The sequence below is a fragment of the Tursiops truncatus genome, chromosome 14 (assembly GCF_011762595.2).
Source record: "Tursiops truncatus isolate mTurTru1 chromosome 14, mTurTru1.mat.Y, whole genome shotgun sequence".
Lineage (NCBI taxonomy): Eukaryota > Metazoa > Chordata > Mammalia > Artiodactyla > Delphinidae > Tursiops > Tursiops truncatus.
This window is the reverse complement of record NC_047047.1, coordinates 11,607,479-11,626,365: the sequence shown is the minus strand read 5'-3', so window position 1 is coordinate 11,626,365 and position 18,887 is coordinate 11,607,479. Positions and strand designations below refer to the sequence as shown.

At 41.8% G+C, this 18,887-nt stretch overlaps 1 protein-coding gene across 2 annotated transcripts in view; it reads left to right on the top strand.

Moving 5' to 3' along the window:
- The window catches only part of CKAP2L (cytoskeleton associated protein 2 like), a 30,803-nt gene that overhangs the window by 8,651 nt on the left and 3,265 nt on the right, over positions 1-18,887 (top strand). The window contains exons 4-8 of one of the 2 annotated variants that reach the window (XM_073791144.1): positions 1,501-2,744; positions 6,586-6,793; positions 11,829-11,984; positions 17,546-17,609; positions 17,967-18,137. In XM_073791144.1, the coding sequence (XP_073647245.1) occupies positions 1,501-2,744; positions 6,586-6,793; positions 11,829-11,984; positions 17,546-17,609; positions 17,967-18,137 (1,843 nt within the window). The remainder of the gene's footprint in view (positions 1-1,500; positions 2,745-6,585; positions 6,794-11,828; positions 11,985-17,545; positions 17,610-17,966; positions 18,138-18,887) is intronic. The other variant, XM_004322106.4, reaches the window with a different exon arrangement.

The window sequence follows — 18,887 nt, the reverse complement described above, 5'->3', positions numbered from 1 at the left end:
GGGTGAATCTCAAAAACATTATGCTAAGTGGAAGAAGCCAGATTCGAAAGGCCACATATTATATGATTCCATTTATATGAAATGTCCAGAATAGGCAAATTTATAGAGACAGAAAATAGATTACTGGTTGTCCAGATCCGTGGGGAGGAGGAAATGGGGAGTGACTTCTAACAAATGTGGGATTTCTTTCTGCAGTGATGAAAATGTTCTGGAATTAGTGGCGATGGTTGTACAGTCTTTTGAATATACTAAAACCCACTGAATTGTATGCTTTAAAATGGTGAATGGGGTACAAATTATATGCCGATTTTTTTTTAATATACAAAAAAGAACGAGTAAGGAATAGCACATAATTGGAAAGTTTATACCAACATCCCTGCCTCTTCAGTAAGCAGTAATGAGCAATAATGGGGAGAGCCGAGGTTGATGTAAATGTTGGGGCTCAAGGAGTAACCCAGCTGTGGCCGCGTGAGCACACCGTCTGTCTCTCTGCCTCCCGCCCCCTGCGCTCCCCTAGAGTACCCATGAGCAACAGTGCACATGCCCAGGCCATCCTAGGGTGGCCATCTCTTCGCCCTTAAGGACAAGTGGTTCTAGTTACAGACGTCCTTTACACGTTCACAAAGCTTACATAGTAATTATTCATCATATTATCAAACCAAAAATAGAGGACAGTAACTCTAGCACTGCCATATCTTTCCCTGGATAGTCTACAAATCTCTGCCAAATTCTCCTTTCTGAGTAACTGCGTTCAATGCAGACGCTGCAGAATCCACAGTGGCCTGTCCCTGTTATTTACCATATTAATTCTAAACACCCCTCCCTAGTTTTAAAAGTTCTCTGCAACCTAGTCCTACCTTTCTTATCCAAAATTAAATCACATGACTGAAATATTTACTTGTTAATAATGTACAATCTAACCTTAAAACCCTTTCCTGACTTCACAAATATGACTGACTTTCTGCTGAGATGTTAGGTACTTATTCAGAACTGTTCCAGAGTATCTCAGGACTCCCAGCATATCCATACCACTGATCTCCAGGATGAGACAAAGTTTCTTGAGTGACACTCTGACCTTTACAAAGGCAGTGTTGTTTTAAGAAAATTAGTGTAGCAATGCAAAGTACTAGGAGGAACTTGGGAGGTACCCTAACATAAGTCTATTATGTATGTATCTTTCCAGAGTCCCTAGAATGACACTTCACTTGGATATAATGGGCATTCAGCAAGTACTTGTTTGATGGAGCCAAATTTATTTTTTTAAACAGCAATTTTTATGTGTTCACTGCATCTCTGCTGAATTCTATCAAGCTAAAAGATTCTAATGTATTTCTAATAGGAGCTCCAGTTATAAAAATCATCTATTAGTGAGTCTTTTATTTTCTCAGGATTCAATTCTCTTAAATGAAATTATAAACAAAATAACTAGTTTTTTTATTTTAAAAACAGTGGACTGTTGTTATGAGTTTACTTTTTTTATATCTTTCTCTGTCTTTTTAGACTATTAGACCTAAAAAGGATGTTACCAACCATGTTGCTTTGCCTGTCAAAGCTACAAGACCCATCAGCATTAAACATCAGTCCAGACCTGCCAGTATCACAGGGTCCCAGAGGCCAAAGTTGGAGCCACCAAAACTTCTGGGCAGAAAAAGGCTCACTTCAGAATGTGTTTCTTCTAACCCAAACCGTAAGCCTTCCGGAAGTAGTCAACACCACCATGAATTTGGATCATCCACTACTGGAGAACTGCCAAGAGAAACCACGGGGTCACTTAATATACAGGAATTGAAAACTAAAAAGCAGCAGGTAACACAACAAGGACCTGCTAAATGTACAGACTCTGTGGACACCCACGTCGGAGATGAATCCTTGGGCAGCTGTCTAAAAGAGACGAACAAGGAGAGCTCGCCCCAGATCTTACCAGACTCTGGGGGCAAGCCAAATCCCGAATTAGGCACCGCCAGTAAGCCGAAAACTAATCAAACCAAGAGCAGTGTGGCTCCTACTAAAGAAGTCTTGGGCAAAAGGTCAGTGAACACTGCTGTGCTGAAAGACAGAGCCAACAAACAATTCCTCGAAGACACACAGATCAGGATTCCACCAGAGAAGGCTCAGCAACTCTCTAGAGGAACAGATCTTGCAAGACCAGGGGGAAAACCCCCAAAAACAGTTTCCTCTCACTTTGTCCAGACACTTAACAGGACTCAGGCATCAAAGAAAACAGTGGTTAAGGACATAAAGAATATAAAGGTTAATAGGGGTAAGTATGAAAGACCAAATGAAACTAAGTTACAGTCACGCACTGTTACTGAACAGAAAGTAAAACATAGCAAACCCAGCACATACCCCAAAGTGCTTCAAAGAGGATGTAACAACAGACATCCAAACACAAAGCAAGATCATAAACCCACGCAAGCTTGTTGTAGACGTCGGACATCATATGTACTGCAAAAATCAAAAGCCATAAGCCAAAGGCCTAATTTGACAGTTGGCAGCTTTAACTCAGTCATTCCAAGCACCCCTAGCATAAGAGCAAATGGAGCCAAAGGGAATAAATGCAACAACAGCTGTCAACAAAAAGCACGGACTTTGGACTCCAAGTTGAAAAGGGCTCTTCCCCAGAACTGTTTTCTAAACAAGACAGCTCCCAGAACTCAAGCTGGTGGCACAACCGTAAATGGAAGAGGACTCCCAAATGGGACCCAAACTAATCCAAGTAAGAAGACCACAGCAGAGGATCGAAGGTACTTTATTTTAATTCCAAAATTTTGCAAAGTAAGATGACTAGGCAAATTGACCATCAGGAGTGCTAAAGTCAGGAGATGGGTCATAAATAATGGCTCCTGAGTAATTTTTAGCTGTAACTCTGAAAAACAGACAAGGCAAATATGAAGACTTGATAGAGCTGGGTGGTACATACATGTGTTCAAATTGTTCTCTGTAATTTTCTGTATGCTTGAAATAATTTATTTTTTAAAAAAGAAATTGAAACAGAATAGTTGGATAAGAAGTAGAGGTTGCAGAGGTAGACCATTCATGCAAGAAGTGCCCTGCAGGGACTGAACAGCAACAGAAGAGGCAGGGTAGGAGGAGCCAGAGTAGTGAACTTACACCGCTAGGAAGTGCGGACATGGTAGCCCCTTGTCAAGCCAACTAATGTGAAATCCGAAAAGTTATCAGAGAAGAAGGAGCAGGAAACTTCTATGAGTCTGAACAGGCCAAGTTTTGGAAAGTACGCTAAGGCAGAGAGAAGTAATCAGTTCACATACAGAGTTCAGATGTTAGAAGTCAGAATCTCAGGCTGCTGGGAGTTAACATTAACATGTGTGATGCTTGAAACTGAGCCAAAGGATTTCATACACTTTCTGAACAGGACCAGACATATTCTGATGATGTGGTGAACCTCCCAGGAGAAGCACCTCTGTACACTGGATTGGAGTAGAAAATAAGGAGATTCCTGGCAAGGGCAAAAGGAACATGTAAAATTAGATGGTAGCTAAAAGGTATAGCAGAGTGAAGTGAGGGCAGGATTTATTCTCTGAATACAGCCCTGAACACCACTGACAAGCTCTCTGCCCTCCTGAAGAGACAGAAAATAACTTAATTCAGGGTGATGCGATTGAGAGAGGGAGGCTGGGATGACTTTAGATAGAAAGGTCAGGGGAGGTACTTTGAACAGTGACATCTGGACTGGGAAAAGGACAGTGACAGAGGGCTTCCCTGGTGGCGCAGTGGTTGAGAGTCCGCCTGCCGATGCAGGGGACACGGGTTCATGCCCCAGACCGGGAAGATCCCACATGCCACAGAGCGGCTGGGCCTGTGAGCCATGGCCGCTGAGCCTGCACGTCCGGAGCCTGTGCTCTGCAGTGGGAAAGGCCACAACAGTGAGAGAGGCCCGCATACCACAAAAAAAAAGGACAGTGACAGGAAGAAGGATGAGTCTTCTGAGCAAAAAGAAAACTGAATGAAAAGGCCTTGAGCTGGTGAATGAGGAGGTCAGGGTCCCTACCCTGGAGCTTTGCAATGTAGACCAGATAACAGACGATGGATCCTAAGACAGATTACAGCTGGGCCAAGTTTGATGACAAAAAATAGGAGGAGTCTGTGGAGAAGGATAGATCACTCTCTCATTCCTCGAGTGTTCCTTTAGCACCTACACTGGGAGATACAGTGATCAGCATACAGTCATAGTCTACTATTATGGAACATTTTTTCTGGTGTATATATGGAAAGTACTAGAATAATAAAGCCAGCTCCTAGGAATATGTTAGCTTTAGAAAAAGCAAGTTCCCTCTTCATTTATGATTAGAAGCAAGGCTAAGGAGATAAGAAGAATGCTGGGAACATAGGGGAAACACATGCCAGATGACTCAGCTTCTGTCATGAAGCCGGTGAAGGTAAAGGGGAAGCAGTTAGGGCTGATATAAGCACTGTGTGGACTGTGCTGAGAAATCAAGGGAGAAACAAGAGAGTTAATAGTTACTGATTTTCTCGGGGGCTTCCCTGGTGTTGCAATGGTTAAGAATCCGCCTGCCAGTGCAGGGGACACGGGTTCAAGTCCTGGTCTGGGAAGATCCCACATGCCACGGAGCCGCTAAGCCCGTGCGCCACAACTACTGAGCCTGCACTCTAGAGCCCATGAGCCACAACTACTGAGCGCACGTGCCATGACTACTGAAGCCCGCACGCCTAGAGCCCCTGCTCTGCAACAAGAGAAGCCACTGCAGTGAGAAGCATGGCGCACCGCAACGAAGAGTAGCCCCCGCTCGATGCAACTAGAGAAAGCCTGTGTGCAGCAGCGAAGACTCAATGCAGCCAAAAATAAATAAAGAAAATTTTTTTTTTGATAGTTACTGATTTTCTGGAAAAAGCAAAGCTATAAGGACAGCAAAGCGATCAGTGACTGCTGGGAGCTGGCATGGGTGGCAAGGCTGACCACCGAGGAACACAGGGGCATTTTTGAGGGTGTTATATCTTGATTGTAGTCACAGTCACATGATTTCATGCATTTGTCAAAACTCACAGAACTGTGTACCAAAAAAGGTGAATTTTACTGTAATTAAACACATGTTCTAAACACTATGCTAGGCACTGGGACATCCAAGGTTTCTGTCTTCATAGACCTTGGATTCTAGTGGAAAAGATAGAAAATCAACATGTTGATTAAGACAGCATAATTACAGAAAATTACCTCTTCAAGGAGTTATCATTTGAGCAGAGGACTGAAGACAGACAATACAAGACCCTGAGGGAGGAATGAGCTTGGGTTAAGTAACGGAAAAAATGCCAGAGCTCCTGGAAGGCAGTGAGTGAGGGGGAGAGTGGCGTAACATGAGGTTGTAGGCAGGAACCAACCTGCACTTCACCTTCGGCCACAGAGAACATTTTGAATTTTATTCCAAGAGCCATGGAAAGTACCTGGCCATGACTGGTTTACTTTATAAAGATCACTAGCTACTGTGCACAGGATGAATTTGAGAAGGGTTAGAGTGGAAGGAAGGAGATGAATTAGGAGGCTGCTGCAGCATTTCAGGCAGAAGGTGACAGTGATCTGGACAAGAATGGTGGTAGTGGAGATAGAATCAATACTGATTATATGATGATGTATTGGACGTGGGGAAAAGAAAGGACTACTCAAGACAACTCCTCGTTTTAGGCCCTAGCAACTGGGTAGATTGGGGCACTGTGTACCAATGTAGGGAAGGCTGTTTGGGAAAAGATTTGGAGATGAAAATCGAGAGCTTCGTTTTGAACAATATTAAATTTTAAATGCCTGCCAGACATCAGATAAAAGTTATCAGTTAGGCACTGGAGTTTACAAAGCTTGGGACCCTAGAGAGTGATCTGGGCTGAAATGTACGTTTGTGAGTCATAAACATGTAGTTGTACTTTAAAGAAACTGAAGAGCCTACATTCAGATGCTTGGGCCTACATGTCTTGGTGACTCCTTCAACAGTAGTCTGTGGACTGCCTAGGAGCAGGAGTGGAGAGTGAACAGTGTGGGGAGAGCGAGGATTAGGACGTGGCACCATCAGAGACTAGCTACTTAAGAAAAGAGCCCTGAAATTATTGATCTCATTGGGGAAGAGGGGGTCATGTGTGGTAGGAGAGGGCTAAGGAACTGGGCAAAGTGGGTCACTGAGTGGCCACGACCCTACTGAGGGAAGAATACAGGTTTGGTGAGTCTGGTTGAGTGGCAGATACAAAGCTCATGATAAGAGAAATGGAGTGCTGAGTTAATGATCTCAGAGATGGAGGGATGTCTTAGGACAGCAATTTGTCAGGAGTAGCATACAGGTAAAAATTGTCAGAGAAAAATATTGAAAAATAAACAGGAAATTAAGGAGTTTGAAGATTGAGATGCTAACCACCTGTTGTAATCCAACTAATCCGTCTGGCATCTGCCTTCTGAAGGGTGGGGGCAACCAGTGCTTCCAATACCAATTGGTAAATTATTTTTAAAACATTCTCCTGACTTTCTAGTTGAAGGTGTTCAGTGATAATCTATGCATGTCATACTTTAGAAGCTTAACCGTGTACCAAAAAAGACCCCTAAAACCATCTCCCTTTTTAATTGTATAACAGGAAACAGTTGGAAGAATGGCAGAAATCTAAGGGGAGGATCTATAAACGGCCTCCTATGGAACTTAAAACAAAAAGAAAAATAATAGAGGAAATGAATATTTCATTCTGGAAGAGTATGGAAAAAGAAGAGGAAGAAAAGAAAGCACAACTTGAACTATCCAGTAAAATTAACAACACTCTGACAGAATGTCTGCAGCTCATTGAAGGGGTGAGTGAGAACAATAAGCTCCCAAAGCTTTGCTGAATCTTAGAGTTTTTTAAACATTTTTGTTAAATATAGTGTAGGGGAGATAACCTCTGTCTAAGCAGAAATTTAGCTCCTCCTTTTAATAGAGAGGAAGGATAGTAATAATAAAAAACCTGTACTTAAATAATGACTCTTGTATGCCAGGTACTGTTCTAAGCACTTTACTTATATTATTTCATACAATTACATAATGACTATTATGATATTCACTTTACAAATGAAGCTGAGGCACAGAGAAGTTGGGAAATTAACCCAAGTAGCCTGGCTCCAGAGGGATTCAAAAGGAACTCTGCCTTCTTCATGTACTGAGGTCCAAAGAGTAAACATCTGACATTTAGATACGAAGCTAAAGTCAAAAGGCAAGGCCTCATGTAGAATTAGATTATCCTAAGGTCTCTAGGTAGCTATGAATGGCATCCAAATTGTATCTTGGATTTTGCAGATAAGGATAAAGTAAATGGTAAGCAAAGGGTATGATCCTTAGGATATTCCTTGAAGGAAAAATATATTAATAAAAAATAACTGGATAGACTTCTATACTAAGGTCCTTGCCTGAAGCAAACTCAGTTCTGTCGTTTGACTGGTAGTATTGTATATCAGCAAAAAAAAGGAAACCTTCAAATTAGGTCTACTCTGGGCAGTTTTTTTCATTAGATTCAGTTAAACATTAACTACTCTTTTGTGGAATTAAACTTCAGTTCTTTGTTCTTTCTCTTGTTTTCATTGCATTAAAAAAATACCTGAATACATTTTTATTATTAAAAGCATTTCAGATAATACAGGTAAATTACTCCCAGCACTTGCGCAGGTGCACGCACACACACAAGGTACGCACCCCAGGCTTCTCCCTGGAGGTGACCACTACTGCCCATTATCCTTCCAGACAGTTTTTATGCATTTGCTTAACAGTATAGGTATGTAGAGAAATGAAGTATATGGTTTTGTGAGCTGCAGTTATTTCAGATTTTTATGTGTGTTCTTTGGTTGTCTTTTCTTGTGTTTTCCTAGTATCAGTATTATGCTGGCTTTGTCAAATGAGTTGGGTATTTTCCTTTTTTCCTGTACCCTGAAAATACTTTATTTGCAATTGAGATTCATTAGAATTATTTTGTTCTTTGAAGGTTTGGTAAGAACTTACCTCTAAAATCATCTGGACTTTGGGGGATAATTTTCTGTTTTTTCAATTTTTTCCATGGTCATTGGTCTATTTAGGTTTTGTATTTCTTGAACCAATTTTAGTAATTCTGTGCCTTTTATTTAAACCAGACTTGCTAAAGATTTCTCTATTCATCTTTTTAAAAGGCCATCTTTTGGGTTTTATTTTTTTCTCTTGCATCAGTGTCTGCATCTATTTTTATGTTTATTTTTCTTTTCTAGCTTTTTTAGTTGAAAGCTTAGAGCATTTATGTCAGTCTTTCTTATTTTATTAAAAATATTTTTTAGTGCTGTCAATTTGCCTCTGAATTTAGCTTTGGTCATATCCTTCATGTTTGACTAGGTAATGTTTTGTATCAGAGTCAAGTCAGAAAAACAGAAACACAAGGTATCTCAATAGAAAGAATGGAATATGAAGGTTGGTTTCACAGTGTCTTAGGTGAGTGTCCTTGAAGCAGACCCTTCAAGGAAGAAAGGGGAACAAAGAGAGGTTGGGGATATCAGAACCTAGCAGCTAGGAGAGACAAACCCTGGTGGAAGTGGGACTCCAGCTCTAAGGAGGGCATACTACTAGCAACGCTGGTGCCACCGGAGCTGGAGGAGGGGCCCTGCAGGGCTGGGATTCAGACCTTGAGAAAACGATGCTAGCTAGCCGGTTGGTGCTTTTGCCTCTGAAGGAGCACAGTGAGGCAGAGTCTGTGAATGCCAGGGTAAAAAGGTAGAGGCTGGAACCAACTGCTGCTGCCACAGTGAAGGACCATTGCTGGGGTGATGAAAGCAAATGGGAAAGAGGCAGTCCCCTCTCTTCTCCAGCCCTGCAACCTCCCTCTAGTGCCCCATACTGGCCGAGCCCATCAGAGAACTGCTGTCAAAGCAGAAAGTGATTTATAGAATTCCAGCACATTTACAGAATTCTGCACAACAAAGCAGAGGATAAAAGGTGGGTTTGGAGCTAAGAGATCGTAGCCTAATAACTGACATGTTCTCATTTTCGTTTCTAGTTTGAGATTTCCATTTTGAGTTCTTCTTTAATCCAAAAGTTATCTTAGAAGAGTATCTTTTAACTCCCAGATATGTAGTTGGTTTTGTTGGTGTTGGGTTTTGGGGGGTTCTTTTTTTGTTTTTTCTGGGTGTCAGTTTTTAATTATACTGCATTGTGGTTGGTGAATGTAATTTTCTTTCTGGTCTTAATGTCTGATCAGTCTTGGTGAATGTTCCAAAAGTGTTTGAAAAGGATACGTATTCTCTGTTGAACAGAAAATTCTACATGGGTATCCATTGCTCTCTGAAAGAAATATGCCAGAGTCTGTCACTGGCACTGTGATTTGTGATTGATAATTTCATTTTGTATTTCTGTCAACATTTACTTTCTACTTTTCAAAGTTACGTTGTTAGGTACTAAAGATTCATGACTTGCTTTGATTTTTCTTTTGTCTGATATTAATCTTGCCACACCTGCTTTGTTGTTCTTACAATTTGTCTAGTAAATTTTTTTCTATTCCTTTATTTTTAAAGGTATGTCTCATGAATACATACAACTTTAATTTCTCTAACCAAATCTGGAACTCCCTGCTTTTAAAAAAGTGCATTTAACCCATATACATCTGTTGTAATAATTACGCATATGTTTAACTTTATCTCTGCTGTTTTATTTTGTAATTCAATTTACATGAATTATTTTTTGGTTTATTTTCCCTCATCTCTTTATCCAGTTTTCTTTATTTCATAACGAAAGCATATAAATTGAAATCACAAAAGAAAGTGGTAAGTGTGAGTTCAAACATGGTATGCAAGTTATATATTCTTCTCATGGTTACTTTTGTTTCAAGTCTTCCACTTGAATTCTAAAGTTTGTTCACTAGTAACTTTATGTTTTCGAATGGTAAACTTTCTGAGTTTGTTATGCTTGTAAAAATGTCATTATTTCACCCTCCTGCTGGATTCATAGTTTGGCTGGGGGAAATTTCTAAATTCACATGATCTTCCCTGGAAAATTTGAAGTTACTCTTTCATTTTCTTTCTTACATCTGAAATTGTTGATTTATTAAAGTCTCATGTCAATCTAATTCTCATTCCTTATAGGTAATCCTTTTTTTCCCTTCTGGAAGGATTTAAGATTTTCCTTTTATCCCTTTTTTTTTTTGTAACTGGCCATACCATGCAGCTTGCAGGCCCTTAGTTCCCCGACCAGGGATCGAACCCACGCCCCCTGCAGTGGAAGCATGGAGTCCTAACCACTGGACCACCAGGGAATTCCCTCCTTGGTTTTCTAAGTATGGGTCTTTTTTCATCCATCTTGCTTAGCTCTCTGAGGACCTTGCGGTCTGAACGCTTGTTTCTTTGTTCAGTCCTTGGGAATTTTCTTCTACAACTGCTTTGAGTGTATGTTCTGCTTTGTTCTTTCTCTACTTTTTCTTCTAGAAATTCTATTGCATGGATATTGGAATTCTTGAGTAATAGATGTATCCTCCAGAACTCTTAACTTTTCTTTTATACTCTTCATTTCTTTGTTCTGTTGCACTGGGTTCTGGAAGAATTCCACAGCCAAATTTTCAGCGCACTGATTTATTCTTCAGCAGGGTCCATGCCACTGTTCTGCCTTTCTATTGGTTCTTTTTCACAGCATTAGTTCTAGTTTTATGATGGCAATATTCTCTTATCACTCTGAAGATATTGACTACAGGTTTGTTTGTTTTTTTAACATCTTTATTGGAGTATAATTGCTTTACAGTGGTGTGTTAGTTTCTGCTTTATAGCAAAGTGAATCAGCTATACATATACGTATATCCCCGTATCTCCTCGCTCTTGCGTCTCCCTCCCACCCTCCCTATCCCACCCTCACCCTTAGGTAGTCACAAAGCACTGAGCTGATCTCCCTGTGCTATGCAGCTGCTTCCCACTAGCTATCTATTTTACACTTGGTAGTGTATATAAGTCCATGCCACTCTCTCACTTTGTCCCAGCTTACCCTCCCCCTCCCCGTGTCCCCAAGTCCATTCTCTACTTCTGCGTCTTTATTCCTGTCCTGACTACAGTACTCTTAAAATGTATTTCTCTTTGCTCCCTCAGCTGTTTGCTCCAATGTTCATTCTTCTGGTTCTTGAGTTTTATGCCTCTTTCATGTAGTGTTGGTTTCCTCAAACATTAGTGATTCTTGACTGTGAGCTTACCCTTGTGTCTTTCCCATCTCAGGAGAAGTAGGAGGTGCTGCCTGGCTGAGTGTGCCAGTGCCTGGGTTTCTGGGCATGTGGCTCTTCATAGTCCTCCTGGTTCAGGTCACTGTGCTGCTCTTGGTACAAGGCAGAAGGGAACCAAACCAGTGAAGCCATTTTAAAGTTCCTTTTTGTGGGATTTAACCCTCTTTATCTTTATATACACCTGTGTGGATCCCCAGCACACACACATATACACCCATGACCCTTGCATACCTTTGCCATCCTTCATTCTTCTGTTAGGGTCAAGCAGAAATTCTGGTCACCATTCAGTGTTCACATTATTATGAATGTGTAAGAAATACATGAATGGCTGATTACTCCAGGGTTGGGTTTGGTTTGGTTTTGGTTTTGCATAAAAATGGAGAACATATTTCTTACTTTCAACTATGATAAATATTTTTCTATTTGGTCTCTTAATTTAAAATGTAATGATCAGTGTCAAAATTCATCAAAACATGCTATTTAAACGGGTGCATTTTATATAAACTACTTCAATAAAATTCAATTTTTTTTAATTCAAAAAAATATTGACCAGACTGATTTCTGCATACCTTCTATGATAAATATTAGGAGAGAATAACAGCAAGACAGTAATAATTACCTCTGGGTATTTCTCTCTTCTCCAGGGTGTACATTCTAATGAAATAGGCGCCATTTTGTCCAGTATTCCTGAGGCTGAAAAGTTTGCTCAGTTCTGGATCTGCAAAGCCAAGTTGTTGGCAAGTAAAGGCACCTTTGATGTCATTGGGCTATATGAAGAGGCCATTAGAAATGGGGCCAGAGTAAGTATCTACCTTGAGTGGGTGACTTCTTAAAACTTCTCTTTAATACGACTTCTCTGTTGTTTGCAAAATGGCGGCTATGTAATGTAATGTTGAAGCTTCTAATTCACTTCATTAAGTTATATGCAAAATATGAAGTACGATATGTCCTTTATGAACATTTTAATTAAAATATTTATTTTGTAGAATATAGTGTTACATGTAAACCAATAGAATCACTTTCTTGTCAAGCGAATATGTCTCACTTTACACTCACTGTAGAAATAAGCACTTGTGAAAAGTAATAGCATAGAAAATTATAATGTAACGTCAATAGCCAATACTAAGAAAGTCATACCTCACCTAAAGAACCTAAAAATATATTAAACCCAACACATCAATGTCCATAAATCAATAATTCAGGGCTATTTTATGAAATAACTTTTAATCCTAAAACCTAGTAAAACCAATGTCTATATATAATTTTTTTAAATAAATTTTTCTTTATTTTTGGCTGTGTTGGCTCTTCGTTGCTGCACGTGGGCTTTTCCCTAGTTGCGGCGAGCAGGGGCTACTCTTCGTTGCGGTGCATGGGCTTCTCATTGCAGTGGTTTCTCTTGTTGCGGAGCACGGGCTCTAGGCGCGCGGGCTTCAGTAGTTGTGGCTCGCAGACTCTAGAGCACAGGCTCTAGAGCACAGGCTCAGCAGTTGTGGTGCGCGGGCTTAGTTGCTCCGTGGCATGTCGGATCTTCCCGGGCCAGGGATCGAACCCGTGTCCCCTGCATTGGCAGGCAGATTCTTAACCACTGCACCACCAGAGAAGCCCTATATATAATTTTTTTAACACAGACTGCATTAAATAGTTTCATAACTCTTCCCTATAATATCACTTTCCATGTCATCATATATTCTACCATACCTTTTCCATGATTGTTCAGAATCAGACTTGTCCATGGACATAGTTTAAATAAATAATTTGATAAGGTCTGTTCCATAAGGCCTGATTCCCTCCCCTCCCATTTCCCACTTCCCAGAGCAAACTGAGTATTTTGTTACCTTGATAGTTTCAGATAACATGCTTATATTACTATTTCTTGATTTTTCTCTCTTTAGACATGATTTGTAGACATCCAACTATACAGGATGAGGATCTAACCTTCTTTCTCACACACACCCACACAGATCCCCAACACACACACATAGACACCCCTATCACCCCTGCAGACTTTTACTGTCCTCCATATTTCCATGAGAGTCATATGGAAATTCTGGTCACTATTCAGTGTTCACATTGTTATTGACTATGTGAGAAATTTGCATTGAGCCATGTGGTATACACTGTGATTACTTTGCCTTTCAAGTATGTTTTCATAATTTTCCTGAAATTATTTTCTTGTTTTCCCTTTGCTTAATTTTCTGAGTATTTATTATATAATTAATTCCCATACTCTTCTATAATTATCTAAATTTCTCCATACTTTCAAAACATTCGATATTCTGTTGATTTCTTTTTCTCAGAGACTTTTCTCCCAGACCCTTCTTAATCTGTTCCAGGCTCAACAGGTTGTTCTTTACCCCTGTCTTTATTGCCTGTCATTCTGGGATCTCCTTTCACCAAAACCCTCAGATTCCCGTTTCTTCCTACATTGCCTGATTCTTCTCCAATACTTTTCTTCTCTCACCATTTTTTTTTTTTTGGTGGGTAGGGGGTTGTTCTCTATTGTTCATTAAATGCTTTACTCAGATGCCAGTGAAACTGGGCTGTTTCAGTATAAGAGGTGGATTTTAAAAAGCTTGTTAAAAACTCTGGACGCAGATGAGGCTTTACCATAGGGTGATTTGGCTGAGTCAGTTGACTGAAGAACCCTCCATATCAGTGTCTTCAGGTCTTCCTTCTAAGACTGGTTATATTCTCTGAAGAAGCCTCATCCAGTCTTCTTCCCAGGAACTAGAAGCCAGGCTACCAGGTGTTATGGGGGAGGAGAGAGCTGGGTGTCTCAACCTTCAGCGTGGAAACTTTCATTTATCCCTTTTTTCAGTAGGCACACCCACCCTCAATCTTGCATGATATCCCCCAGAGACTTGGAGGATACATGCCCAGTGTCCTGTTTGGATGAAGGTGGGAGGGGCACAGTCACCGGGCTGCATGGAGTTTAGGGATGCAGGGTGGATTTGGAGGTCTGGCCGTATTTATTTATTTACTTGCTTACTTCCCAAGCCACGCAGCTTGCGGGATCTTCGTTCCCTGGCCAGGGATTGAACCAGGGCCGTGGCCCTGAAAGCGCCGAGTCCTAACCACTGGACTGCCAGGGAATTCCCAGGTCTGACTGCTTTTTGACAGATGCTCAAGAGCCCTCCTGATTTTGACCCCTCCATCCATTCCTCAGCCTTTCAGGGGCTCTGGGGTCGAATCAGGTTCTTTCTTAGCCACACTGCCAGCTTAGAATTTGGCTCTTTCAAGTTGGTCAAACTGCTTACCTCTTCCTTCCACATTCGAGCTTCCAAAGTCTTGTTGCTGTTTCTTCTATTCCCTGTGGTTACTGCCTCCTTTTTAATCCCTTTAGTATAATTTCAGTAGAGTTTCAAGAGTGATTAGAAATAAATGTGTAAAAAAAAAAAGAAATGTGTACTCAATGCATCGTCTTTAGCTAGAAGCCTGTGAAAATGTAAAATACACTTGATGAGTGTTGCATATAATTAAGACCTTTTGCAGTATATTCTGTACATTTATTCCCATTCTTAAGTTTACAGCCTTTTAGATTTTGTAAAAATGTATAGATAGCTTTGCTTTTATGCTCTGTTGTCAGTTTGTATCTGTTATTTACTTGATACAGAGTCCCAGGTCAGGAAGGCCAGGCTCCAAATATCATGTTCCTATGAGAACGTACAACTCATTTATGATGTTCTGCTTCATGGCCTGGTTAACATGCTTTAAAAAGGATGGCTATCTCAGGGCTTCCCTGGTGGCGCAGTGGTTGAGAGTCCGCCTGCCGATGTAGGGGATACGGGTTCGTGCCCCGATCCGGGAGGATGCCACATGCTGCGGAGCGGCTGGGCCTGTGAGCCATGGCTGCTGGGCCTGCGCGTCCGGAGCCTGCGCTCCGCAGCGGGAGAGGCCACAGCGGTGAGAGGCCCGCGTACCGCAAGAAACAAAAACAAAAAAACAAAAAACAAAAAAAACAAAAAAAAAAAAAACAAAAAAGGATGGCTATCTCAGATAATTTTATCAGAAAATTACTATTCTGTAATAGTTTTTTTTATTGTTTTTTACGTTATTTTACCAAATAAAAGAAGAAAGGGAAGGCTGGGGGGAAATTGCCCAGAATGCCAACTAAAGGTTATATTTAGATGATGGGATTATGGGTGGTTTTCCTTTTCAAATTTGACCTATTGTTCAGTTTTCTGTAATAAGATATATGACTTTTGGGCTTCCCTGGTAGCACAGTGGTTAAGAATCCGCCTGCCAACGCAGGGGACACGGTTTGAGCCGTGGTCCGGGAAGATCCCACATGCTGTGGAGCAACGAAGCCCGTGCGCCACAATTGCTGAGCCTGCGCTCTAGAGCCTGTGCGCCACAACTACTGAAGCCCGTGCACCTAGAGCCCGTGCTCCGCAACAAGAGAAGCCACCGCAATGAGAAGCCCACACACCGCCATGAAGAGTAGCCCCCGCTTGCCACAAGTAGAGAAAGCCCACGCACAGCAACAAAGACCCAATGCAGCCAAAAATAAATAAATAAAATAAAAAAGATATATGACTTTTATAATAAAAACAAAAATTCAGTTAAGACAACACTAAAAACATATGCCAAATTTTCTGTATGGCTCGCTTTACATCTTTGGATCAGAATCTTTATGTGGGAACACATCTTCAGTGGGATTATATAAGTCAGTAAGAAAATTGATTTAGAGAAATTTTATTATAGACAACTTTCCATAAATACATCTCTTCATTAAAGTCAAGCATGCCAAAAACAAGATGGCGGCGGCCACATGAGCAAACCCCCCACCCAGGTCTCCGCTGTCGTGGTCACTGCCACCACCCACGCCGCCAGCCCCTCCCGGCATTCCTCACGCTCGCATATAGCGCGCCAGCTTCGCACCAACCAAAAAGTGTCACCTCGGAGCACGGGACCCACCACCCCGGAGAAGCCCAAGCCTACGTGTCGGAAGCCGGCACTCCCCCCAGTCGCACACCTTGCTCTCGCCCTGCGTGGCACACGTCAGTGGGGCGAGGAGCAGTCGCTCCGCAAGATGCACGCTGCTTACCTGGCAATTAAGTAAAAAGGCCAAAGAGGCAGCTACCGCCAAGAAGCCGAGAGACTGGGAAGACTCCTGATAAAGCCCTCCTGAAGCCAGTTTCTCGAATTCCCCACCAGCAGACCGTCTGAGGTGCCTTCTGCAGAAGAGGATGCTTCAGTCTACAGGAGTAAATCCCAATCCAACAGAACGATTATTTGCTGTCGCTCAGAGTTGCTGAACCCTTGATCCCCAGAAAGGACTTCCACAATACATCAATGCACTTACCCAAAGCAAAGAGTGTCTGAGCCCACTCCCCATGGTTGGTTCTCGTTCAGCCTTCTGAGTGTGTGAGCTACCTTTCCAATGAATGGATTTGACAGACTTTTCGTTTCTGAACTCGCCAGCAAGAAAGAATGGGGGCTTCCCTGGTGGTGCAGTGGTTGAGAGTCCGCCTGCCGATGCAGGGGACGGGTTCGTGCCCCAGTCCGGGAGGATCCCGCGTGCCGCGGAGCGGCTGGGCCCGTGAGCCGTGGCCGCTGAGACTGCATGTCCAGAGCCTGTGCTCCGCAACGGGAGGGGCCACAGCAGTGAGAGGCCCGCGTACCGCAAAAAAAAAAAAAAAAAAAAAAAGAAGGAATGGGTTAGTTTGCCCTCAGAGACTCTAAATATGTCATCCATAGAATGGACTTGTCCAGCCTGCTAAGGGTCAGCACCCCAAACACAGACTAGATTTAACTTTTGGACTACAGTGTAGTATGCATCCACAAAATGGACTTGTCCGGCTTTTGCCATATCCAGACTTCTATGCCCAGGATGGACGTGAAGAGATTTCACATTGTCCACATTCGTACTAGTCTTAGCCCTCTGAGAACGTGAGCCCCCATGCAAAAATAAGAGGTACCTATTTACCTCTCAAAGTGTCGGAGGTCTGATCATAGTTCACATTCATGACACATCGTCATGGTTGTTCTATGCAAAGCCTCTCATTTTATTTATTCTTTTATTCCTGTAGCCAACTATCATTCTCTTCCTCCCACAGTTAACTTTATTGAGTTTAATGTGTATCTCTTGGTGTGATTTCATATAAAATCTGCAATTTTGTGTAAAAAAAAAAAAAGTCAAGCATGCCAGCATTTAACCAACATTTTCTTTGTTCCTTTATTTTTCCCATAAAGCTAAAACTGAAACCTTTTAAATGTTATTTATAGTTAGACAAGAGATAAAAAGGGAAATGTTTCTGTTATAAAAAGTCTATTTGATGTTGAACAACAGCGTAAGTTCCTTAGATCACTTTTTTCCATGAATATTTTTACTACTGTTCATGTATTTTCTTCCTTCCAGCCAATACAAGAGTTGCGGAAAGTTGTCCTTAATATTTTGCAAGACCCAGACAGAACCACAGAAGGTACTACTATTTTGTATTTAAATTCATTCCCTCCAGCCACTCAAGTAGAAGTCATTGAGGAACACATAGCGGGTAAAAAAAGAATTGTAAGTCCCCTGAAATGCCTCTTGCTTCTTGGTTTCCATGGCCTGCCCTTTTGGCCTTCATCATCAGCTGATTCATTTCTATTCTATTATTACAAGTAAATATACTGCTCAACACCAAACAAAGGTTTCCACCAGAGCAGCCTAGACTAGGGTGTATTGCTTCCCTGGAGAGAAGGTGAGAGGAGAAGGCAAGTGACTCTTTTTTTTTTTTTTTTTTTTTTGCGGTACGCGGACCTCTCACTGTTGTGACCTCTCCCGTTGCGGAGCGCAGGCTCAGCAGCCATGGCTCACGGGCCCAGCCGCTCCGCGGCATGTGGGATCTTCCCGGACCGGGGCATGAACCCGCGTCCCCCGTATCGACAGGCGGACTCTCAACGACTGTGCCACCAGGGAAGCCCAGCAAGTGACTCTTTACCAGAAGAGACTGAGGCAAATGGGAGAGGTGCTTTGGTTTAAGTTACATGTTTCATCATAACAAGCCCACCAACACGTATACATCCAAGTTCATGTTATACCTTTAAATCATACCCACCTCAGGAATCATTTCACTTAATTCACCATTACTGTCATTGGCCAGAACCTTTAGAGAACTCTTCTATGAAAAATGTGCCAAATACAGTGAGTGACACGTTAATTATAATATTTGTTATATGAATGGGGGAAAAAAAGCTACCTTGAGAAAATAAAATGGATTATTTTTATAATCTTAGAAGGTGACAAATCTTTTTCAAGTGTAGGTTTAGGGAATTGCCTGGCGGTCCAGTGGGTAAGACTCTGCGCTCTCACTGCCAAGGGCCTGGGTTCAATCCCTGGTCGGAGAACTAAGATCCCATGCGTGCCACGCAGCCAAAAAAAAACAAAGGGGTAGATCGACCTTTGGGGAACAATCACGTCATGAGGAATTACAGCCAACTAACCCATTACTTTTGGGAATAAGGTTGTAGAGTACCTATACTCAGTGGTCCTCTTGCTGAGAATGATGCTACAATTCAGGTATTTGTTTATAATGTGTGGCAGTGTTCTTCAAAGGGATAAAAAGAGGAGACAGGAATCCATGCCTTTCCCACCTCTTGGCCCCTGTTGGCCTCTCTTGGGGCCTCAGCCTCCAGCCACAGTATCTGTCTGTCTCAGCCTGATTTCCTTCCCTTAATTTTGGTTGTTATGGTTGGGCTATCATGCAAATTGTGTCAAC